The sequence below is a fragment of the Lissotriton vulgaris genome, chromosome 1_1 (assembly GCF_964263255.1).
Source record: "Lissotriton vulgaris chromosome 1_1, aLisVul1.2, whole genome shotgun sequence".
Classification (NCBI taxonomy): domain Eukaryota; kingdom Metazoa; phylum Chordata; class Amphibia; order Caudata; family Salamandridae; genus Lissotriton; species Lissotriton vulgaris.
In genome coordinates, this window is record NC_141685.1 from 918,130,476 (window position 1) to 918,149,306 (window position 18,831).

The 18,831-nt window shown below is 46.1% G+C and overlaps 1 protein-coding gene across 3 annotated transcripts in view; it reads left to right on the forward strand.

Moving 5' to 3' along the window:
* PDE4A (phosphodiesterase 4A) overlaps window positions 1-18,831 on the forward strand; it is a 1,006,014-nt gene that overhangs the window by 696,215 nt on the left and 290,968 nt on the right. For all 3 annotated transcript variants that reach the window (XM_086959060.1, XM_086959061.1, XM_086959062.1), the window contains exons 3-4: window positions 7,435-7,471; window positions 9,827-9,897. In XM_086959060.1, the coding sequence (XP_086815186.1) occupies window positions 7,435-7,471; window positions 9,827-9,897 (108 nt within the window). The remainder of the gene's footprint in view (window positions 1-7,434; window positions 7,472-9,826; window positions 9,898-18,831) is intronic.

The window sequence follows — 18,831 nt, forward strand, 5'->3', positions numbered from 1 at the left end:
TCTTCAGTTCACCTAAAGCCTCTTTAATCCACTGCCAGTCACTTCCTGCCCCTTTATATCACTCTTGCAGGTCCCTGCTTTCTCCCTTTGTGACGTGTTTTTTTCATCTTTTTGCTGTATGTGTTTTTCGCTTTGTGTGTTTTTCCCTCTCTATAAATGTCTGATACCGAAAAATAAGTGCCGGCAACCACTGGCTTAAATTAAGCTTTGGACCTCTCCCTTCTCCTACTTGGGTATCCACACCCAAATTGAAGGAACTTACTGAGTTATGTATTCCTTAATTACAACTTCCACCTCCGCATCAAAACCACACATCCACAACCTTTGTTTGGCTTTTTCGCTCGGTTAAGCTTCTGCCTAAATGTTTTTTGTGGGCTGGTGAATGAATCTGAGTCTACAAGGAGTTTGGGGGAACCACATGCTCACCACCATAGAAACACCGCTTTTACATGCCCCCCCCCTCCATCTACGTGACCTCCAGCAGTGCTTCGACCGAAGACTACTTTCTTGCTATGCGTACATCATCAGTCTTGCACTCATCCAGTTATTCATTTTTGCTCAACGTGGCCCCCACTGTTCTACCCAAAGCTGCAACCTGCATCTCCGTGATCTTCTCTTTTTCCTTTTCTTCATCTGAACTGGCAGCTGCCAATGGTGACAAAATCTGTTATTTGAGAAAATAACAACCTATGCAGTTTATAAGTGCTTGTCTAATCTATAATAGACAAATAAGGGACCAAAGAAACAAGTGAAAAAGCACAGTATTCAAAATGTCAAAATCTGTTATCACATTTTAATTTCCAGGAACATAAACCATTTTAAAGTGTAATTGCTTTAAAACAGCAAGCCACAAGCAAAGACTATTGTGGTAAATAAAATTAAATGCTAATGGTTTGATCTTATGCCGTGTGGAGAACGTCTAGAATAGAAATCTCTGTAAAACCCCACCACCACGCTCTAACCTCTATATTGAAAACCGAACATTTCCATGTCGTACCGCGTGTAACATGTAAGCTACGTAACATCTCTACTAGAAACTGACTTAGAAATACACCAAAACCCCTTCCCCTCATTGTTAAACAGGGTTTGGCCCCCACAGTAAAATGTTCATAGATAACTCAAACTTTATTAATGCTTTCAGTTGTTCACTACTACAAATCAATATATCGTCCAGATTGTAATTTGTTTTATACTGTTGTTGGAATACTCTGTGCCTTGTGCACCACCTGCAATCCTGACTGTTTTAGTGTAATGTGATAACTTCTTTCACCCTCCAACCTTCCAGCTTTGTTTTTTAACCCCTGTGAGAACAATTCTCTATATTGTCTTCTTAGAATATTCTCTCTGCGCTTTACGTCTTCAGATTACTCACAGGCTGGCAAACCCTGCACGTAACAACATTCTGATCACCCCTGCCATTTTGTGCTTCACAAAAAGTACTGTTATGTGCACGGCTGCTACAGCCATTCATTTCTGGCACTTTTCCGGGCCCATGCCGTCTAGTCCAAACTAGCTATTTTTTTTGCCGACCTAACTAAACGCAGTAGCGTGTTTTATTCCATGCCATGGCAAGCCCTCTTTCCTGACTTGGCGGTCGAAGGCTTTTATTTCATGACTACAACACAAAGCACATATATCAAGTCCTACTCCTCTTCATAAGTGGTGCACGACGCACTCACGCCATTCCTTTTTCCATTTCCTGAAATGCTTTGCTCTGTTTTAAAAAACTTCCCGATCAAACGAAGGGGACTCGGTTTCCTGGGGAAAAAAAACTCCCTACTTTTTCAGGAGAATGACAAGAAAATCTTGTAATTTACATTACCGTCGTACCTCGTTACTGTCATAGTCAACAGCACTGTTAGAATATTCCATGGATAGATTTTATTGAGAGCAGTACCACATACTAACCAGTAGGTGTCAGTGTCGGCTAAGAAAAACCTCTCCTTCTTGCTTCAAGACAGCAGATAGACATTTAGTTACTGCGAACCTTTCCCCTATAATCGATCACACATTTTATGTGCAGTTTTTATATAGCGCGAACTGGATCTGAAGGTTTTGGAGCGCTTTACATGAGCACCAGTTACATTACACAGGCACTAGGAGATTAAGTGATTTACCCAGAATCACAGAACGTGGACCCGACGCCGAGACTTGAACTTGGCCCAGTTCTAAAGTCGGCAGTTCTGGCCGTTAGCCCCCCCCCCCCCCACCCCTCCGCAAGTACTAAAAGGCCAAATACATTTTTCTGCAGTATGCAGCAACATCTACTTGATCTTTGTCCCTGAGCTAGTTTGCACATGTCAAGCGTTTCCTCTTTGTCTGTTTTCCTGCATACAGTCCTTATGCATGAGATACTTCTCATTTCTGGCAGAAATGAAGATTACTGGTAAGTAACCGGGGCACCAACGCAAACCAAGCTACGTGCCTGCCAATGTGAAGGTGCAGGATGTTTCTTCTGTACACTCCACGCAAGAGGGTACCCGTTCACGTACTTTTTCGGCCTGATGAGCAACTGCGCACGCTGCCCGTGGACAAGCAACTTGTCAGCGCACCTGCAAAGTCTCATTCTGGCGAGCTCAGTTTGTCATGAGGTACACCTCTCGTGTGCTCATGACGAGCTGAGCTTGTCATGAACAATGAGATTTCCAACAAGACCAGCACCAGAGGAAAATACCATCAGCATCGATGGTGTTAATAATCTTTCTTGCTCATGTGTGAAATATAATACCGAGTTGGACCTTTATTTAAGTGCTCCCAAGTTCTCTCTCTTGTCACTTCAAGGCGCACAAGGCTAGCAGCAACATCTTTATTGTTTTTAAAAAAATGGCAAAAAGAGACTATGAGCAGCAGCAGGAATGCTCCCACTGCTGCTTTTTCAGTGTTGATAGGTGCTGCTTCCACCCCTTTCACTGCACCACGGGTGAACTAAAAAAGACAAGACCCTTCTTCTGGAAGAATGAGGTTACCCCGACTTTGTAGCTGACGGGTTTCCCTAGCTGCCAAGTTTCCTGATACACTGCTTCAGTTCAAGTGTTTTTCTATGAATTGTGGAGCTTGTAGTCCTGTTTTAGAATACTCATCATCCACCAACACTTGAGACAACTGCAAACCAAACTTCAGCTTCCACAGTCATGCACTGTAAACAGATTCTCCTTTAGCTTTCCATAAGATCTTACCTGCTGTTACCGAGAAACTTCCAGCATTACTTTACAATATGATCTTGTGGTCTTCTTGAGTGTAGGTGTTCTGCATCTCTCTCCAGGCTCCAGCGCGTAGGGCCACAGAGTAGACATCTTTAGACGTGTGTAAGTCCAGAGAAAAACAAAATTCCTGGTTTTGAAAACTTCAAAATTGCATTGTAATTGCAATTTAACATGCACCTGGCGTGGCAACTTGTGTTTAAATGAAGACTTATGATCTGGAGCCTAGGAAGTATTCTTTAACCAGCACATGCCTATTTCTTCCCTCTCGACATTTCCCTTAGTCGGTCCATCCACGCGTTTTATCCAGATTGGGAGAGATACAAATCCCTCCACGGTGAGCACAGGATTGAAAAAAGTATTGGCAAAGCCTGTAGGTCTTACTTTCATGTACAAGTGCATGTAAACACAAACATTAAAAGCTGCGGCTTACATAATTCATTAATGCTGTTTATCACAATAACACCTGTTCTGTTGGCTTTGCTTGTGCTCAGAAAAAGTATCCAAAAAAAGGATAGCTTTCTTCATAGAATGCACGGAAGGGAACAAGAACTGAACACGATAAACAGCAAGATTAATGTATTTTTCATGCATTCCAAAAGAAAGCACTTCCTGGACGGTGGAACGATGCACCAGCTAGCCAATAGCATTAGATGAGAGAGCGATGCTCCTCTGGGTGGAGACAAAGACCACTGTATGTTTATTTCCAAGTGCTGTTAACAGTATGTCTTGAGGACACCGGCGCTGTCAAGCTAGACCTAAAGACGTAAATCATGAATTTTCTAATCAGCTATTCAACCGACTTTTCAACTTTCACTTTGTTTGAGTCATTTACTCCCCGAAATTCATGGTTTCCTCTAAAAAAACGTCGTCAGAATCCTTGCCGATGTTTGGTGCTGGAGACTGGTCAGTCATACCTGCTCTATTTGAGCACTGAGGTGGGGCAGGTCTTCAGCAGTCTTCGTTTATCTCCAGGTGGGCTGAGTGCTTAGTAGAAGCAATATGGAAGCAAATTAGTCACATTAGAGCACTGCAGTGTTTTTTTGCTTTTTTAACATGATTCTTGGGTCCTAATCAAGGCCGGACTGGGAAACGCAACCAGCCCTGGCAATCTGCTTGTCCGCCCAGATAGTGGGGGCGGAGGCACTTTTGTTACAGGGAGCCAATATTGCTGCCATGCTGAAAAACCAGCCCCTAGCAACAGAATCGGCTCCCACGGTTCCAAAACCTGTCCCTGGGCCACCGGGAAACCTCCCAGTGCCTGCTACGACCAGTCCGGCCCTGGTCTTAATAATCACCAAAAATCCTATTGGATGTACTCAGAGGGTGGAGAGTGAAGTCTACCCCTCCTTAGTACTCTGTACACCTGAAAGTAATAAAGGGAGAAAGTTGTACGGTGATGTAATTCCCTATCTCTGCACACTCTACAATGGGGAGTGGCCTGTGGCGCGTTCCCCATCCCGTCTCAGGGCGTCTAAGGTGGGATCATATGATGACGCCTTCACTTATGGCAATGAAACGCTGGAATTTGGTATTGTGTCCCGGATGCACACTTGCCAACTTTTGTGGCCAAGCAATATCAAATCCCTTCACCAGATGATGACGCCAGTGGAAATCCCATCACGTGATATGGTGCTCTGGTCAGAGGAAATCAGTCTACCTCTTGACCTAAACAGCGTTTGAGAAATAAATTACATTGATCCGCGTTTCACTTCACAAGTTTGTATTATTTGTCGCTGTCACAATAACTCCGTGCAAACAACTATGCACTTCGTTTTTGTTCACTTCATGATAATACGAGGACCGCATTACTTTTAGTGGGAAAGGCGGGATTTAGAAGTAGTTGTCCTGTGCTATGACCATGTTTAATGCTAAAAGTCACCTCCAAAATGTCATTCTCTGGTTAAGTCTGTTCACGTTACTATTACTTGAAGGTGAGCTGTGACTGATTAAGGGATTAGTACCAAATGTCTTCTCTGTGTTTACCAAAGAACATTTGTAACTGTTACATCTGATGAATGTTGCCAATATTTTTAAATGTTAAAACATATTTTTTTAATGAGTTTGCAATGTATAAAATCATTTACTACATCTACTGATAGGAGTGGCGTTTGTGCACAGTATCCCGCTTTAACCACGCTAGCGCAGTGCAACAGTGACAAACATGCCAGTGCAGTACAGTGTGGTAAGTTAGCAGCAGATGCCAGACACACACTTGAAGATACTGGATGCCTTTAAGAATATGTTGGTCATTCTCTTCACCATCGGGGAGATGGATTTCACTTCTTACAGTTTCAATTCACAACTTCTCCAACTGCAGTATGAGGATGACTTAAATAGATTTGCAGAAAGAGTTGTGGCCGGCAGCCAAAAGCAGCATGGTTGGCAAGCGTGTTGATGAATTTTAGAGGGGCTACTGTTGCTGCACCAGAGGAGACCCCCAGGGATCTAGGGTCATGTGTCCAGTTTTGTGAAACCCAGGAGAATTCTATGAAGCAATATGGTTTCTGCCACCTTAAAGGACTGTAGGATGGCGTTGAGAGATGAGCATACCTTGTGCAAAGATGACTGTTGCATGCTTAGAGTCACATCAACATCTGTATGTGGAAGAGGACAGATCACCCAAATCAGGTCTAGTATTAAAACTGTGTAGCAAGATGGTGAGTTGAAGGAGAAACAATTCACAAAAAACACCTGGAACCTCTTGGTCTTCCCCAGTGCTGAGTGTGTGGGATGTGGAGAGATGAGGACTGCAGGATGGTCTTAAGGGTAGTCTGGAGTAGTCGGTTCAATGCGGACAAGGAGTCAATTTAGGTCACATCTTAAGTTTGGTAAATGTATTTCAAGGCAAAGCACAGACGTGTATGCCTACTTAGCACACTTTATTCGGCCCAGAGTGTATTTTTATTTGCTAATATTTCAAGATTTTTGGAGTAATTTTGGTCGGTTCATTGACACTTAGGAGTTTTGTCTCCATATCACAGAATTGTGTCCGCACAAGGGAGAGTCCCGCCCACATTGAAGACTCCTTAGAACTCAGTGTCACATGGGACAGGGAATAAATGAAGAGTGTGTTTCACTTTTGGTCGATTATGTTTGATGTATTTGCTACTTTTTAAAGTGAGCCTTTAGTTTATTTGCCTATTTCCTTACGTGGCAGGCTAATAAATGCAAAAGTCAAGGTTTCTTTTACAAAGCACACAATTCTGAGAGTTACCCTTTTTCTAAGCTCATATTTTTCAGCCAAAGACTATTTAGGCTCAGGATCACATCTTTTTAAGAAAAGGAGAAACAAAAAATTAGCATTTTTGGGGCCAGATGTACGACGTAAAATTGCATGTGCAAACGGGGTTGCGACCCGTTTGCGCATTCAATTTTAGTCTGGGCCATGTACTTACACTATTTTGCAAGAAGCTAATAATTTGCGACTCGCAAAATAGTAAATTGTGACTCCCTATTTGGAAGGGGCGTTCCCTTCCTAATATCGACCGCAGAGCCATGTATGGCAAAACACTAGCAAATTACCACCCTTTTCAAGACGGTGGTAATGAAGTCGCAAATGGGTATGTGTCCCCAGGGGACCCCTTCCCCTTTGTGACTTGCTCCAAAAATATTTTTTAAGGGCAGGCAGTGGTCCCAGGGACCACTGCCTGCCCTTAAAAAAATGAAACGACAATGTTGAATTTTTTATTTTTTTAAATGCATCGTGATTTCCTGTAAGGAAAACTGGCTGCATTTTTTTTTAAAACTTGCTTTATTTAAAATCAATCCCAGACATGGTGGTCTGCTGAGCCCAGCAGGCCACCATCCCTGGGAGGCCCTGTCATTCCCAATGGCTTCGCAAATTGCGAGAGGCTCATTAATGTTCACGAGCCTCGCAATTTGCGACCCATTGGGCATCGCAAAGTGTTAAACATACTGTTTTACATGCAAAATAGCGCCTTGAAAATTGCGAATAGCAAAGGACTCGCAATTTGCAAGACGCTATTTTGCGCGTCGTACATCTGGCCCTTGGCCTCCTGGTCCCACAGGCAAGATTTTGGCCACCAGACCCGATAACCAGCCTGGCTCGAATTAAGGCAAACTGCTAGTGAAAGGGTTCAGTGTGTGCATCAGGAGTTTCAGCTCTGTGTAATGAGCAGGTGCCATTTTGGAACTGTTCAAAATGACAATGTCAAGAAATATGCTGTTCTGATATCTGATCACCTCCTTTCTTTTTCCATCTCTTCTTTAGACATACCGAAGACTTGATAGTAACTCCGTTTGCTCAGGTACGAGTTACTGCTTGTATTTTAATGTATTCCAGTGCTATCATTTTTGATCGTTTGTCGGATGCAATGCTAATTATGCTAAATTTACGAAGGGGCGAAGATGATACCCCTAATCTTAGAAAGTTGCCTAATTTGATGCCCCTCATCTGGCCACAACTCTCTTCACAAATCTTTTAATGAGCCCCTTTTTATATTTATTTATTGTTTGTGGCCTTCACCGTGAAGATTAACCCCGATCTCGACACCAATTTTCAGTTTAAAAATATATTATTAATTCAATTGTTTAGATGCACTGTTCATGAAAAGTTGCTTAAGAATTTTTATAGATCTTGGTCATGATCTTTGATAAAAGTAGTTTTAAGGTAATCTGGATTACTAAATAATTTAAACAAATTCGTTCTGCAATTTTCAATCTTTTTGAAACGTTGCTATTGGTTTTGTTCCATTGTCAATCTCAGTTTCATGTTCCTGTTTTTCTTTGTCTTTTGAATGAGGGAGAACCGTCCTGCCCTCTTTTTTCTCATTTTGCTGCATCTTTTGTCCTCTGGGATCCAACTTTAATGACATGTATTGATTACATCCTTTAATGGGATCTTTCCTTATAATGACCTGTCCAGCCAAAAAGTTCTTCTTTAGTTAAAGTCACAAATAAACAAAGTTGAAGTATTAAAAGGTTTAAGTAAAAAACAAATAACTAATGGCTATATGTATCATTCAAAATTGCGATTGCAAATGCCGAAATTCACAGAATTTCGTCATTTACTATCGCAATTTTGCTAAGTGGGATGCATGAATGGAAAACAGCCTCGCAAAATAAGGAATCGCAAATTTGCGATTCCCTATTTTGCGATTGCATTTAAGGAATCGCAAATTGCGACTCACTAAATGCAATGTAAGCGGCCCAGAAAATGTGCAAATTGGCCATAAGGAATCGCAAATAACCACCAACTTCAAGTTGGTAGTAATTTGCGATTTCTTTGAAAAATGCACTCTTTTGCATTTTTCAAAGTGCCATGTGGCGCACATACATTCCCTTAGGGCATGTATGTGTGCCACATGTGCACACATGCACATTTCAGGGCTGCAACAGAGTGTCCTTTTGACACCCTGGCACCCTTGAAATTGTATTCTCAATTTGCGATTCTCTAATTGAGAATAGCAGATTGAGAATGTCTTTCCATTCATTAAGGAATACCATTCATTCCTATGGGCCTCTAGGCCCATAGGAATGAATGGGGAGATATTACTTAATTGCGAATCGCAATTTGAAATTTGCAATTAAGGAATATGTAGGATTCACAAAATTATTTGCAAATCCTACTTACATAGCATTTTGCGATTCTCAAATAGCGATTCGCAAAAAATCACTATTTGAGAATCGCAAAACCAAAGTTTCATACATGTGGCCCTAAAATCCTACACATATGGGTTTTTAAAAAGTTGGACTTGACAATGAATTTTTTTTTAAGTTAAGAATTAAAAAAATAATTACTATAAAATGTAAAAAAATAAAGTGTATTGTTACAAAAAATGGGGCATGATGGATTTAACAGTAATGAAAGTATACTTTGTCTGACCAAAAATATTGTTTGGGACAATAACATCTGAAAACTTCCTTATTAGTATAGATTCTAAAAAAATGCTTCTTCTTTAAGGAAAATGGGAGTCAATTTGTCTAATTCAAACCACAACAGATGACAGGCTATCCCTGCGAAAGGGTAAAGCAAGCTAATGTTAAATGAAGGATGAAAATGTAAATTCTTCCTTAAAATCTTTCTGAGAGAAAATTGCATTTTGTAGCCTCTTCTATTTGTCTATTGTGACTTTATTTCTAGTTTAGTAAGGTAACAAATAAATATTGTCTAAAAATCATTTGCTTCAAAAAGACGAGCTGTCGCGGCTTGGATTATTCTGATTCACTGCCTGATCTTCACCATTCTAAGGGCATTTTACGCTCTTTGTATGTACCGGGAATCTACAGTCTAACTCGTCCCATCTCCCAAATTGCTCCACAAATATCAAAAGAAAATTATCCATATAAGGTCCAAACCTTGGCAACTATGATAGACTTTGGGACATTAATAGCGGCTAGCAATGAATTTTAGTTAAAGAAATTATACTCTGCATAAAAGAGCTACAATTGCACAAACCTTTTCTTTACTGATTTTTTTTGTTTTTTGTGATTGCATTAATACTTTGTGTCTAAGATCTAAAATAAATGAAAGGCTAACTGATATACAATTAAAATATTTAAGTTAAAAATGAGTTTTTGTGATGGAAATTGTGCTCTGCGTCTAAGATCTTGAATTAAGGAAAGCCTTGGTTTTAACAGTATTTTTCTTCTGCTTTTGCCAGGTGCTTGCAAGTCTGCGGAGTGTAAGAAGTAACTTTTCAATCCTGGCAAACGTAACTACTCCGACAAACAAGTAAGTTCTCCAAGACTTGTCACTGTGGTATAAGAGATCAGAACTGCTAATACAAAGCCAGTCTCTTGAATGTTCTTGTTACTGTCTTTTAAGTGGCTTAGTGGTACACCTTTACCTATGGGTAATCCAACACTCCAGGGGTACAGAGTTAAGTCCTTCACCGTGTACAAAATGCAGATTTATTGCTTTTTGATATCCTCTCTAAATAGGCAGAAAGCAGATTCAGATGTATTCATTAGGTGCATAGGTAATTAAAACCATTCCACATAAAAACAACACATCAAAACAACAAAGGTACCACGTAAAAACATTTAGCCTATCAATTACAAAAAGTATCAATTCATAATAAGCACGTTTAGTTCCTCGTGATACCAGTCATTATATTGCTTACTCTATAAAATAAATATTGCTTGATTCTATGTTATCGAAAGTGATTGTTCCAGCGAGTCATATGCCAATTAAGATGGAAGTGTCGGCGATTGCTTTCTTCTTGAGTTGCCCACACCATTTTGGCCCTTTTATTTCGCCTCAAATAACTATATGAATTTAACCACCCACGTGTTTAGTCAGGTGTAAGCTGGATCTAGGCCTTGAATGTGTGCTTGTCTCAAGTTCTTATCCAGGCATGAATGAAAAGGCTCCTCAGTCGTTTTCTTCTTTCAAAGAGTAACACCGGACATGACAGAGAATATGCATCATCATCTCTTTTCCTTTTCCACAAAGTCTGCATTCCTCTCTATTTATTGATCTGGACCAAGGAGGCGGCTGGTCCAATGTTGGTAGGATCCCAAGATGTAATAGCATAAATGCCTACTTTATCTGGAATAGGTATCCATGATCAAAGTAAGGCAGCAACTTTAGGAGCTTATAAGTATTAATAACTTGCAGGTGTGAGCTTATGTTGCCAGGCTAACCTTATCATCTTGTAAGGAGAGTGATCTAATCATTCAGTTGACAATAGTTTTTAATTCCTTTGGTGTTACATGGAGGTTTCTTACATGTTCTGCTTGAAGGGATTTTATTATATCATATAGAAAGCCATTCAGTCCAGTCTTCGAGTTTTGGTTATTTCCTGCCATGCCCGGGTGGCTACAGTGTTGGTTTCAGAAAGTTGAAAGTTGTGGCACACCTCGAGAAAGGCATAGGCTGTTCCCCAGCTGTGTTTCATGGTCCCAAACTCTAGGTACAGCTGGGCTTGTGAAATATACTTTGGAGGTTTGAATATAAGCTGGTAGGTCTTCGAAGTCAAAATGTTTAAAAATGCCATTTTGACTCTTGTAATTTTAGAGCCAATTGCTGCTGTGAATTAAACTTTTGCTGCCATGACATTTGGTAAAGGCACCAGAATGGGGCCATGCAAGATTTTTGATAGCTGACAAAAACCAGCGGTTAAAGAGGTGGCTTTTGACTTTATTGCCTCAATATGTGGAATAGATGTACCTCTGGAATCGAAGGTTACTCCCAGGTACTTATATTGTAAGGTACATGCAAGCCGGAGACCTCCAATAGTCCAAGCACCAGATATTTTTAGTTTCTTTGTAAATTTGAGCACATTCTTTTCCAAAAGATTTACTTCAAGATTACTCAGTTGGGTGTAAGTGAGGAAACCATTTAGGTGGCTCTGTAGACCTACTGGTGTCAAATTTTACAACAGCAGGTCATCAGCGTATAAAATAGATGTCATCACAAGTTTCAGGGATTGTGAATTCATTAAGGCCAGGTCAAAAATACTTTATTCTGCCAATAAAAGCCATAAAAGCAGACAATTTAAAATATTTTAAAGATGTAATACCTTAAAAGAAAAAAGTTACACATGTCCACTAAGAGAGGCCCTATCATACAGGTGGCTGTGAGTGAAATTAGTCATAAAGCAGAGAAAGATTAAAACTCATTACAAGGAATCAGATGACGAGTACCAAAGTGAACATAAAATACAGCAAGTAAAATCCAGTAGTGACGAGTCATTTCCTTAATAAGCAGAAAACTTAATTACACCATGAGAACCAATAGATGGTACATTTAATGCCCTGGACATATTTAGATGAATGCTGCATGACTACTGCAGCAACATCTTCTTCCTGAGTCTTAAGGCCCTTGAAACTCGCAACCCGAAGCACACCATGGTGGAGGGAAGCATTTGTAAATATAGTAATGCGGGCCTTACTTGGACAAATTTGGCATTTCTAAATAGCAGCTTTTTGCTCAAGGAGTAATAAAAATTCACAAAAAAGATAAAATGCAAGGTATCCTGCTCAGAAAAAATGACACCGGGACATGGCTTTAGGGCGCCAGGCTTCAAGTAGCCCTTGGGAAAGGCTAATAACCAGGGTACCAGATTCAGCCGGAATCTAGTTAAAACAAAGCGATGTTGCACATTGGAAACCAGTGACAAATAAGACTGTATCTGTGAACACAAACTCAGTGTGACATACCTTCTCACTGAGGACTTAGCTAATTCCATGCCCTCCTTTATTGCCTGCTGCTTAGCCAGAAACTTATATTTAATGTCCCTGATGCATGCCGAACCTAGGGCTCTAGGTTTAGTATACAAGTCAGGGCAGCCTAGCCATGTAATTTGCTCCATACTGTATTTTAACCAGGGGATGCGTAAGCTGGTTCAAGGTGGGGGTTGGGCTAGACCAGATTCTCAGCCAATGTATCAGGGGCGCTACAGCAATAATGTCAGAGATGTACCCCAGACCAAGCTCTTCATGCAGAATAAAGGCCGGGGTCCTAGGTGGGACAGCAAGAAGGCCACGCATACATTTATTTTCAACCCCCTGATTGTCACTCACATGTGGCCATAGGAATACATTTTTCTTTATACACCTTAAGCAGGGCAGGTACGTGTTTCGACCCCAGCCTTTTTGCAAAGTCCACCGTAGCCCCTACTGCTCTTGCCAAAACATTCTTTTTGAGTAGTCTTTGCGCAGCCCACCCCCAAGTAAGGGAAAGTAGACACTTTCGTTAATTCTGCCCCCCTTCAAAAAAACTTGAACTTAGCACCCTTTTTAGTGCCTATCGTCATAGTGTGTGATTTTGAAAAATTAGTGGCTAAATGAAGTGAATCCATTAAATCAATAAAAACATTTAAAAGTTTTTGAAGGCATAAGGCGCTCCTGGCAAACAAGTATGCACGACGACCCACCACCACCAACAACAGGCCGCCCGCAGAAGCTGGAACAAGATCACAGCAGACCAGCTCGCCACCTCCCTGAGCCAGCACCCTCCTGCCAGCTCAGCGAACCCCAGCCAGGCCGCCGACAACCTCACGAAGTGGATCAGCAACTGCGCGGACGAACTCGCCCCACTGAGGACCCCGCCTAGCAGACCCGGCAGCAAGAAGGCGCCATGGTTCACCGACGAACTCAAGAGCTCCAAGAAGAACTGCCGAGCCCTCGAGAAAGTCTGGAGAAAGGAACCGACACCGGACAACAGGACCTCCTTCAAACTTGCCACCCGGAAACACCACCAGCTGATCCGCGCCGCCAAGAAAACAGCATTCAAGGACCGGTTGGACAACAACGCACACAACTGCAAGGAACTCTTCAACATCGTGAAAGAGCTCTCCAACCCCAGCGCAGGAAACAACGACATCACCCCCTCGCAAGACCTCTGCAACTCCCTCGCTTCATACTTCCACAACAAGATCGCGGACATACACAACAGCTTCTACAACCAACCAACGCACACCATGACCGACCTACCACCCCCCACCACCACCCTCCACGCCTGGACCCCGATCAGCACCGAAGACACCATGCGCACGATGAACTCCATCCACTCCGGATCACCGACCGACCCCTGCCCTCACCACGTCTTCAACAAGGCCGACGCTGTCATCGCACCCCACCTGCGAGACATCATCAACACATCCTTCGACACCACCATCTTCCCTGAGAGCTGGAAACACGCCGAACTCAGCGCTCTACTCAAGAAACCAACAGCGGACCCCACCGACCTCAAGAACTACCGCCCCATCTCGCTCCTCCCGTTTCCAGCCAAAGTCATCGAGAAGACCGTCAACAAGCAGATGGCCGCCTTCCTCGAGACGAACGGATCCCTCGACCCCTCACAGTCCGGCTTCCGTGCCAATCACAGCACCGAGACCGCCCTCATCGCCGCCACCGATGACATCCGAGCCCTGATGGACAATGGAGAAACAGCGGCCCTCATCCTCCTAAACCTCTCCGCGGCATTCGACACGGTCTGCCACCGCACCCTAGTACGGCGCCTCAGCAACATCGGAATCCAGGACAAGGCGCTGGAATGGATCATCTCCTTCCTCAACGGAAGAACACAGAGAGTCCGCCTACCTCCGTTCAAGTCAGAGGCCTCCGAAGTCATCTGCGGCGTCCCTCAAGGATCATCTCTGAGCCCCACCCTCTTCAACGTCTACATGAGCCCCCTCGCGGCCATCGTACGCAAACACAACCTCAGCATAATCTCCTACGCCGACGACACCCAGCTGATCCTCTCCCTGACCAACGACCCCACCGCCGCCAGAGCCAACCTGCACGAAGGGATGAAAGAGGTAGCCGAGTGGATGACGACCAGCCGCCTGAAACTGAACTCGGACAAGACGGAGGTCCTCATCCTGGGCCCCTCACCCTCCGCCTGGGACGACTCCTGGTGGCCTCCCGCCCTGGGCACCGCACCCAAACCGACAGACCATGCACGCAACCTGGGCTTCATCCTGGACTCCTCCCTCTCCATGACCAGGCAAGTCAACAACGTCTCCTCGGCGTGCTTCAACATCCTACGCATGCTACGGAAGATCTTCTGGTGGATCCCCACCGAGACCAGGAAGACCGTCACCCAGGCCCTCGTCACCAGCCGACTGGACTACGGCAACGCCCTCTACGCCGGTACCACCGCCAAGCTCCAGAAGAGACTCCAGCGGATCCAGAACGCCTCAGCCAGACTCATCCTCGACATCCCACAAACCAGCCACATCTCCGGACATCTGAGAGACCTTCACTGGCTCCCCGTCAACAAAAGAATCACCTTCCGCCTCCTCACCCACGCACACAAAGCCCTACACGACCAAGGCCCGAGCTACCTCAACAGCCGAGTCAACTTCTACGCTCCCAAGCGCCACCTCCGATCAGCCAACCACGCCCTCGCCGCCGCCCCCCGCATCCGAAGAGCGACTACAGGAGGAAGGTCCTTCTCCTACCTGGCCGCCAAGACCTGGAACTCCCTCCCGACCGACCTGCGCCTGACCCAAGACCACCTCTCCTTCAGGAAGAAGCGGAAGACCTGGCTGTTCGAGCAGTAGCGGCACCTCCCCCCCCCCCCAGCGCCTTGAGACCCTACGGGTATGTAGCGCGCTTTATAAGTGTCACTGATTGATTGATTGATTGATTGATGCATCATCTGCGTACAAAAGTGAAGGGATCAGTTTGGACCCAGCTCTTGGGATATCTTTACTGCAGGCTGAGAGGAGGTCCCCTATCTTATTGATGTAAAGTGTGAAGAAGCAGAGGGGCCAAAGTGCACCCCTGCCGTACCCCTCTCCTGACCTGCCAGGGGTCTGTCATGCCGCCATCCTCCTTACACCTATCTGCCGCGGTGGTGTTATTGTGGGCAGAATGTAGAAAGGTCACCAGCTCTGGCTTCATTCCCAGCTCAGCTCCCCCAGGATCTGCCACAATTTGGATCTCTTTACACGGTCAAATGCCAACCTTATATCTATAAAAGCCATATGCAGGGTGCCCCTCTTGGCTATTGTATATTTCCAGGCCACCAAGTTCAAATTAATACATTGATCGAGCGTCCCTCTGCCTTGCTTGAAACCATACTGTAAATCACTAATAACACTAAAATTATCTAGCTACGAAGATAAACAATTCAGGATCACCTTTTTCATGATTTTAGCAGCTGAGTCCAAGAGAGAAATGAGTTGGTAACAAGCAGAATCGACCCTTGAGCCCTTTTTTAGGTCTCGCCTGAGACAGCGCATGCTCTGTCTCATCGAGACATTTAGTAAGTGGCTTTTAAAAGTGCCACCAGAGCATTTTGCTGGCCTACAGCTTTTGTTCACGAGCTCGTGCACAAACTCGTGCACATGCACAGCTGCCATCTGTGTTTTTATTGCTGTAATCAGGCTCCTCTTCTCGCACTCCCCCTCCCTTCTCCCCCTCCTCTTCGTCAGTTTCATTTGTGTCTTCTATCACTGTGAATGATCCTGCTTCCACCACGCACACACACCACCAGCCGTCAGTGCATGCTTCCACCAGGCACACACACCACCAGACGTAACTGCACGCTTCCACCAGGTACACACACCACCAGCCATCAGTGCACGCTTCCACCAGGCACACACACCAACAGCCGTGAGTGCATGCTTTCACCAGGTACACACACACCACCAGCCGTCGGTGCACGCTTTCACCAGGCAAACGCGCCACCAGCCGTCAGTGCACGCTTCCACCAGGCACACACACCACAATCAGTGTACGCTTCCACCAGGCACACACACCACCAGCCATCAGTGCACGCTTCCACACAGGCACACACCACCAGCCATCAGTGCACGCTTTCACCAGGCACACACACCACCAGCCGTCGGTGCACGCTTTCACCGGGCACACGCACCACCAGTCATCAGTGCACGCTTTCACCAGGCACACACACCACCAGCCATCAGATACAAACACCACCAGCCGTCAGTGCTCGCTTCCACCAGGCTCACACACCACCAGCCGTCAGTGCATGCTTCCACCAGGCACACATACCACCAGTAGTCAGTGCACGCTTCCATCAGGCACACGCACCACCAGCCATCAGTGCACGCTTCCACCAGGCACACACACCACCAGCCGTCAGTGCACGCTTCCACCAGGCACACACATCACCAGCCGTGAGTGCACGCTTCCACCAGGCACACACACACCACCAGCCGTCAGTGCAGGCTTCCACCAGGCACACACATCACCAGCCATCAGTGCACACTTTCACCAGGCATACACACTACCAGCCGTCACACACTACGAGCCATCAGTGCACACTTCCACCAGGCACACACCTCCAGCCGCCAGTGCACGCTTTCACCAGGCACACACACACCACCAGACATCAGTGCATGCTTTCACCAGGCACACACACCACCAGCCGTCAGTGCACGTTTCCACCAGGCACACACACCACCAGCCGTCAGTGCACACTTTCACCAGGCACACACACCACCAGCCATCAGTGCACGCTTCCACCAGGCACACACATCACTAGCCGTCAGTGCACGCTTTCACCGGGCACACGCACCACCAGCCTTCAATGCACGCTTTCACCAGGCAAACACACCTCCATTTGTCAGTGCACGCTTCTACCAAGCACACACACCACTAGCCGTCAGTGCACGCTTCCACCAGGCACACACACCACCAGCCATCAGTGCACGCTGCCACACACCACCAGCCATCCGTGCACGCTTCGACCAGGCACATACACCATCAGCCGTAAGTGCATGCTTTCACCAGGCACACAGACTACCAGCAATCACACACTACCAGCCGTCGGTGCACGCTTCCACCAGGCACACACCACCAGCCATCAGTGCACGCTTTCACCAGGCATACACACCACCAGCCGTCGGTGCACGCTTTCACCGGGCACACGCACCACCAGCCATCATTTCACGCTTTCACCAGGCACACACACCACCAGCCATCAGTGCACACTTCCACCAGATACACACACAACCAGCCGTCAGTGCACGCTTCCACCAGGCACACACACCACCAGCAGTCAATGCAAGCTTCCACCAGGCACACACACCACCAGCCATCAGTGCACGCTTTCACCGGGCACACACACCACCAGCCGTCAGTGCTCGCTTCCACCAGGCACAAACACCACCAGTCGTCAGTGCACGCTTCCACCAGACACACACACCTCCAGCCGTCAGTGCACTCTTCCACCAGGCACTCACACCACCAGCCGTCAGTGCACGCTTCTACCAGGCACACACACCACCAGCCATCAGTGCACGCTTCCACCAGGCACACACCACCAGCTGTCAGTGCACGCTTCTACCAGGCACACCCACCACCAGCCGTCAGTGCACGCTTCCACCAGACACACCACCAGCTGTCAGTGCACGCTTCCACCAGGCACACCCACCACCAGCCGTCTGCACGCTTCCACCAGGCACAAACACCACCAGCCGCCATTGCACACTTCCCCCAGACACACACACCTCCAGCGTCAGTGCACGCTTCCACCAGGCACACACACCACCAGCCGTCAGTGCACTCTTCTAACCAGGCAAACACACCTCCAGCCATCAGTGCACGCTTCCACCAGGCACACACACCACCAGCCGTCAGTGCACGCTTCCACCAGGCACACACACCACCAGCCATCAGTGCACGCTGCCACACACCGCCAGCCATCAGTGCACGCTTCGACCAGGCACATACACCACCAGCCGTAAGTGCATGCTTTCACCAGGCCCCCACACTACCAGCAATCACACACTACCAGCCGTCGGTCCACCAGGCACACACCACCAGCCATCAGTGCACGCTTTCACCAGGCACACACACCACCAGCCATCAGTGCATGCTTCCACCAGGCACACACACCACCAGCCGTCAGTGCACGCTTCCACCAGGCACATACACCACCAGCCGTCAGTGCATGCTTTCACCAGGCACACGCACACCACCGGACATCAGTGCATACTTTCACCAGGCACACACACCACCAGCCGTCAGTGCACGTTTCCACCAGTCACACACACCACCAGCTGTCAGTGCACACTTCCACCAGGCACACACACCACCAGCCGTCAGTGCACGCTTTCACCAGGCAAACACACCTCCAGCCATCAGTGCACGCGTCCACCAAGCACATACACCACCAGCCGTCAGTGCACGCTTCCACCAGGCACACACACCACCAGCCGTCAGTGCACGCTTCCACCAGGCA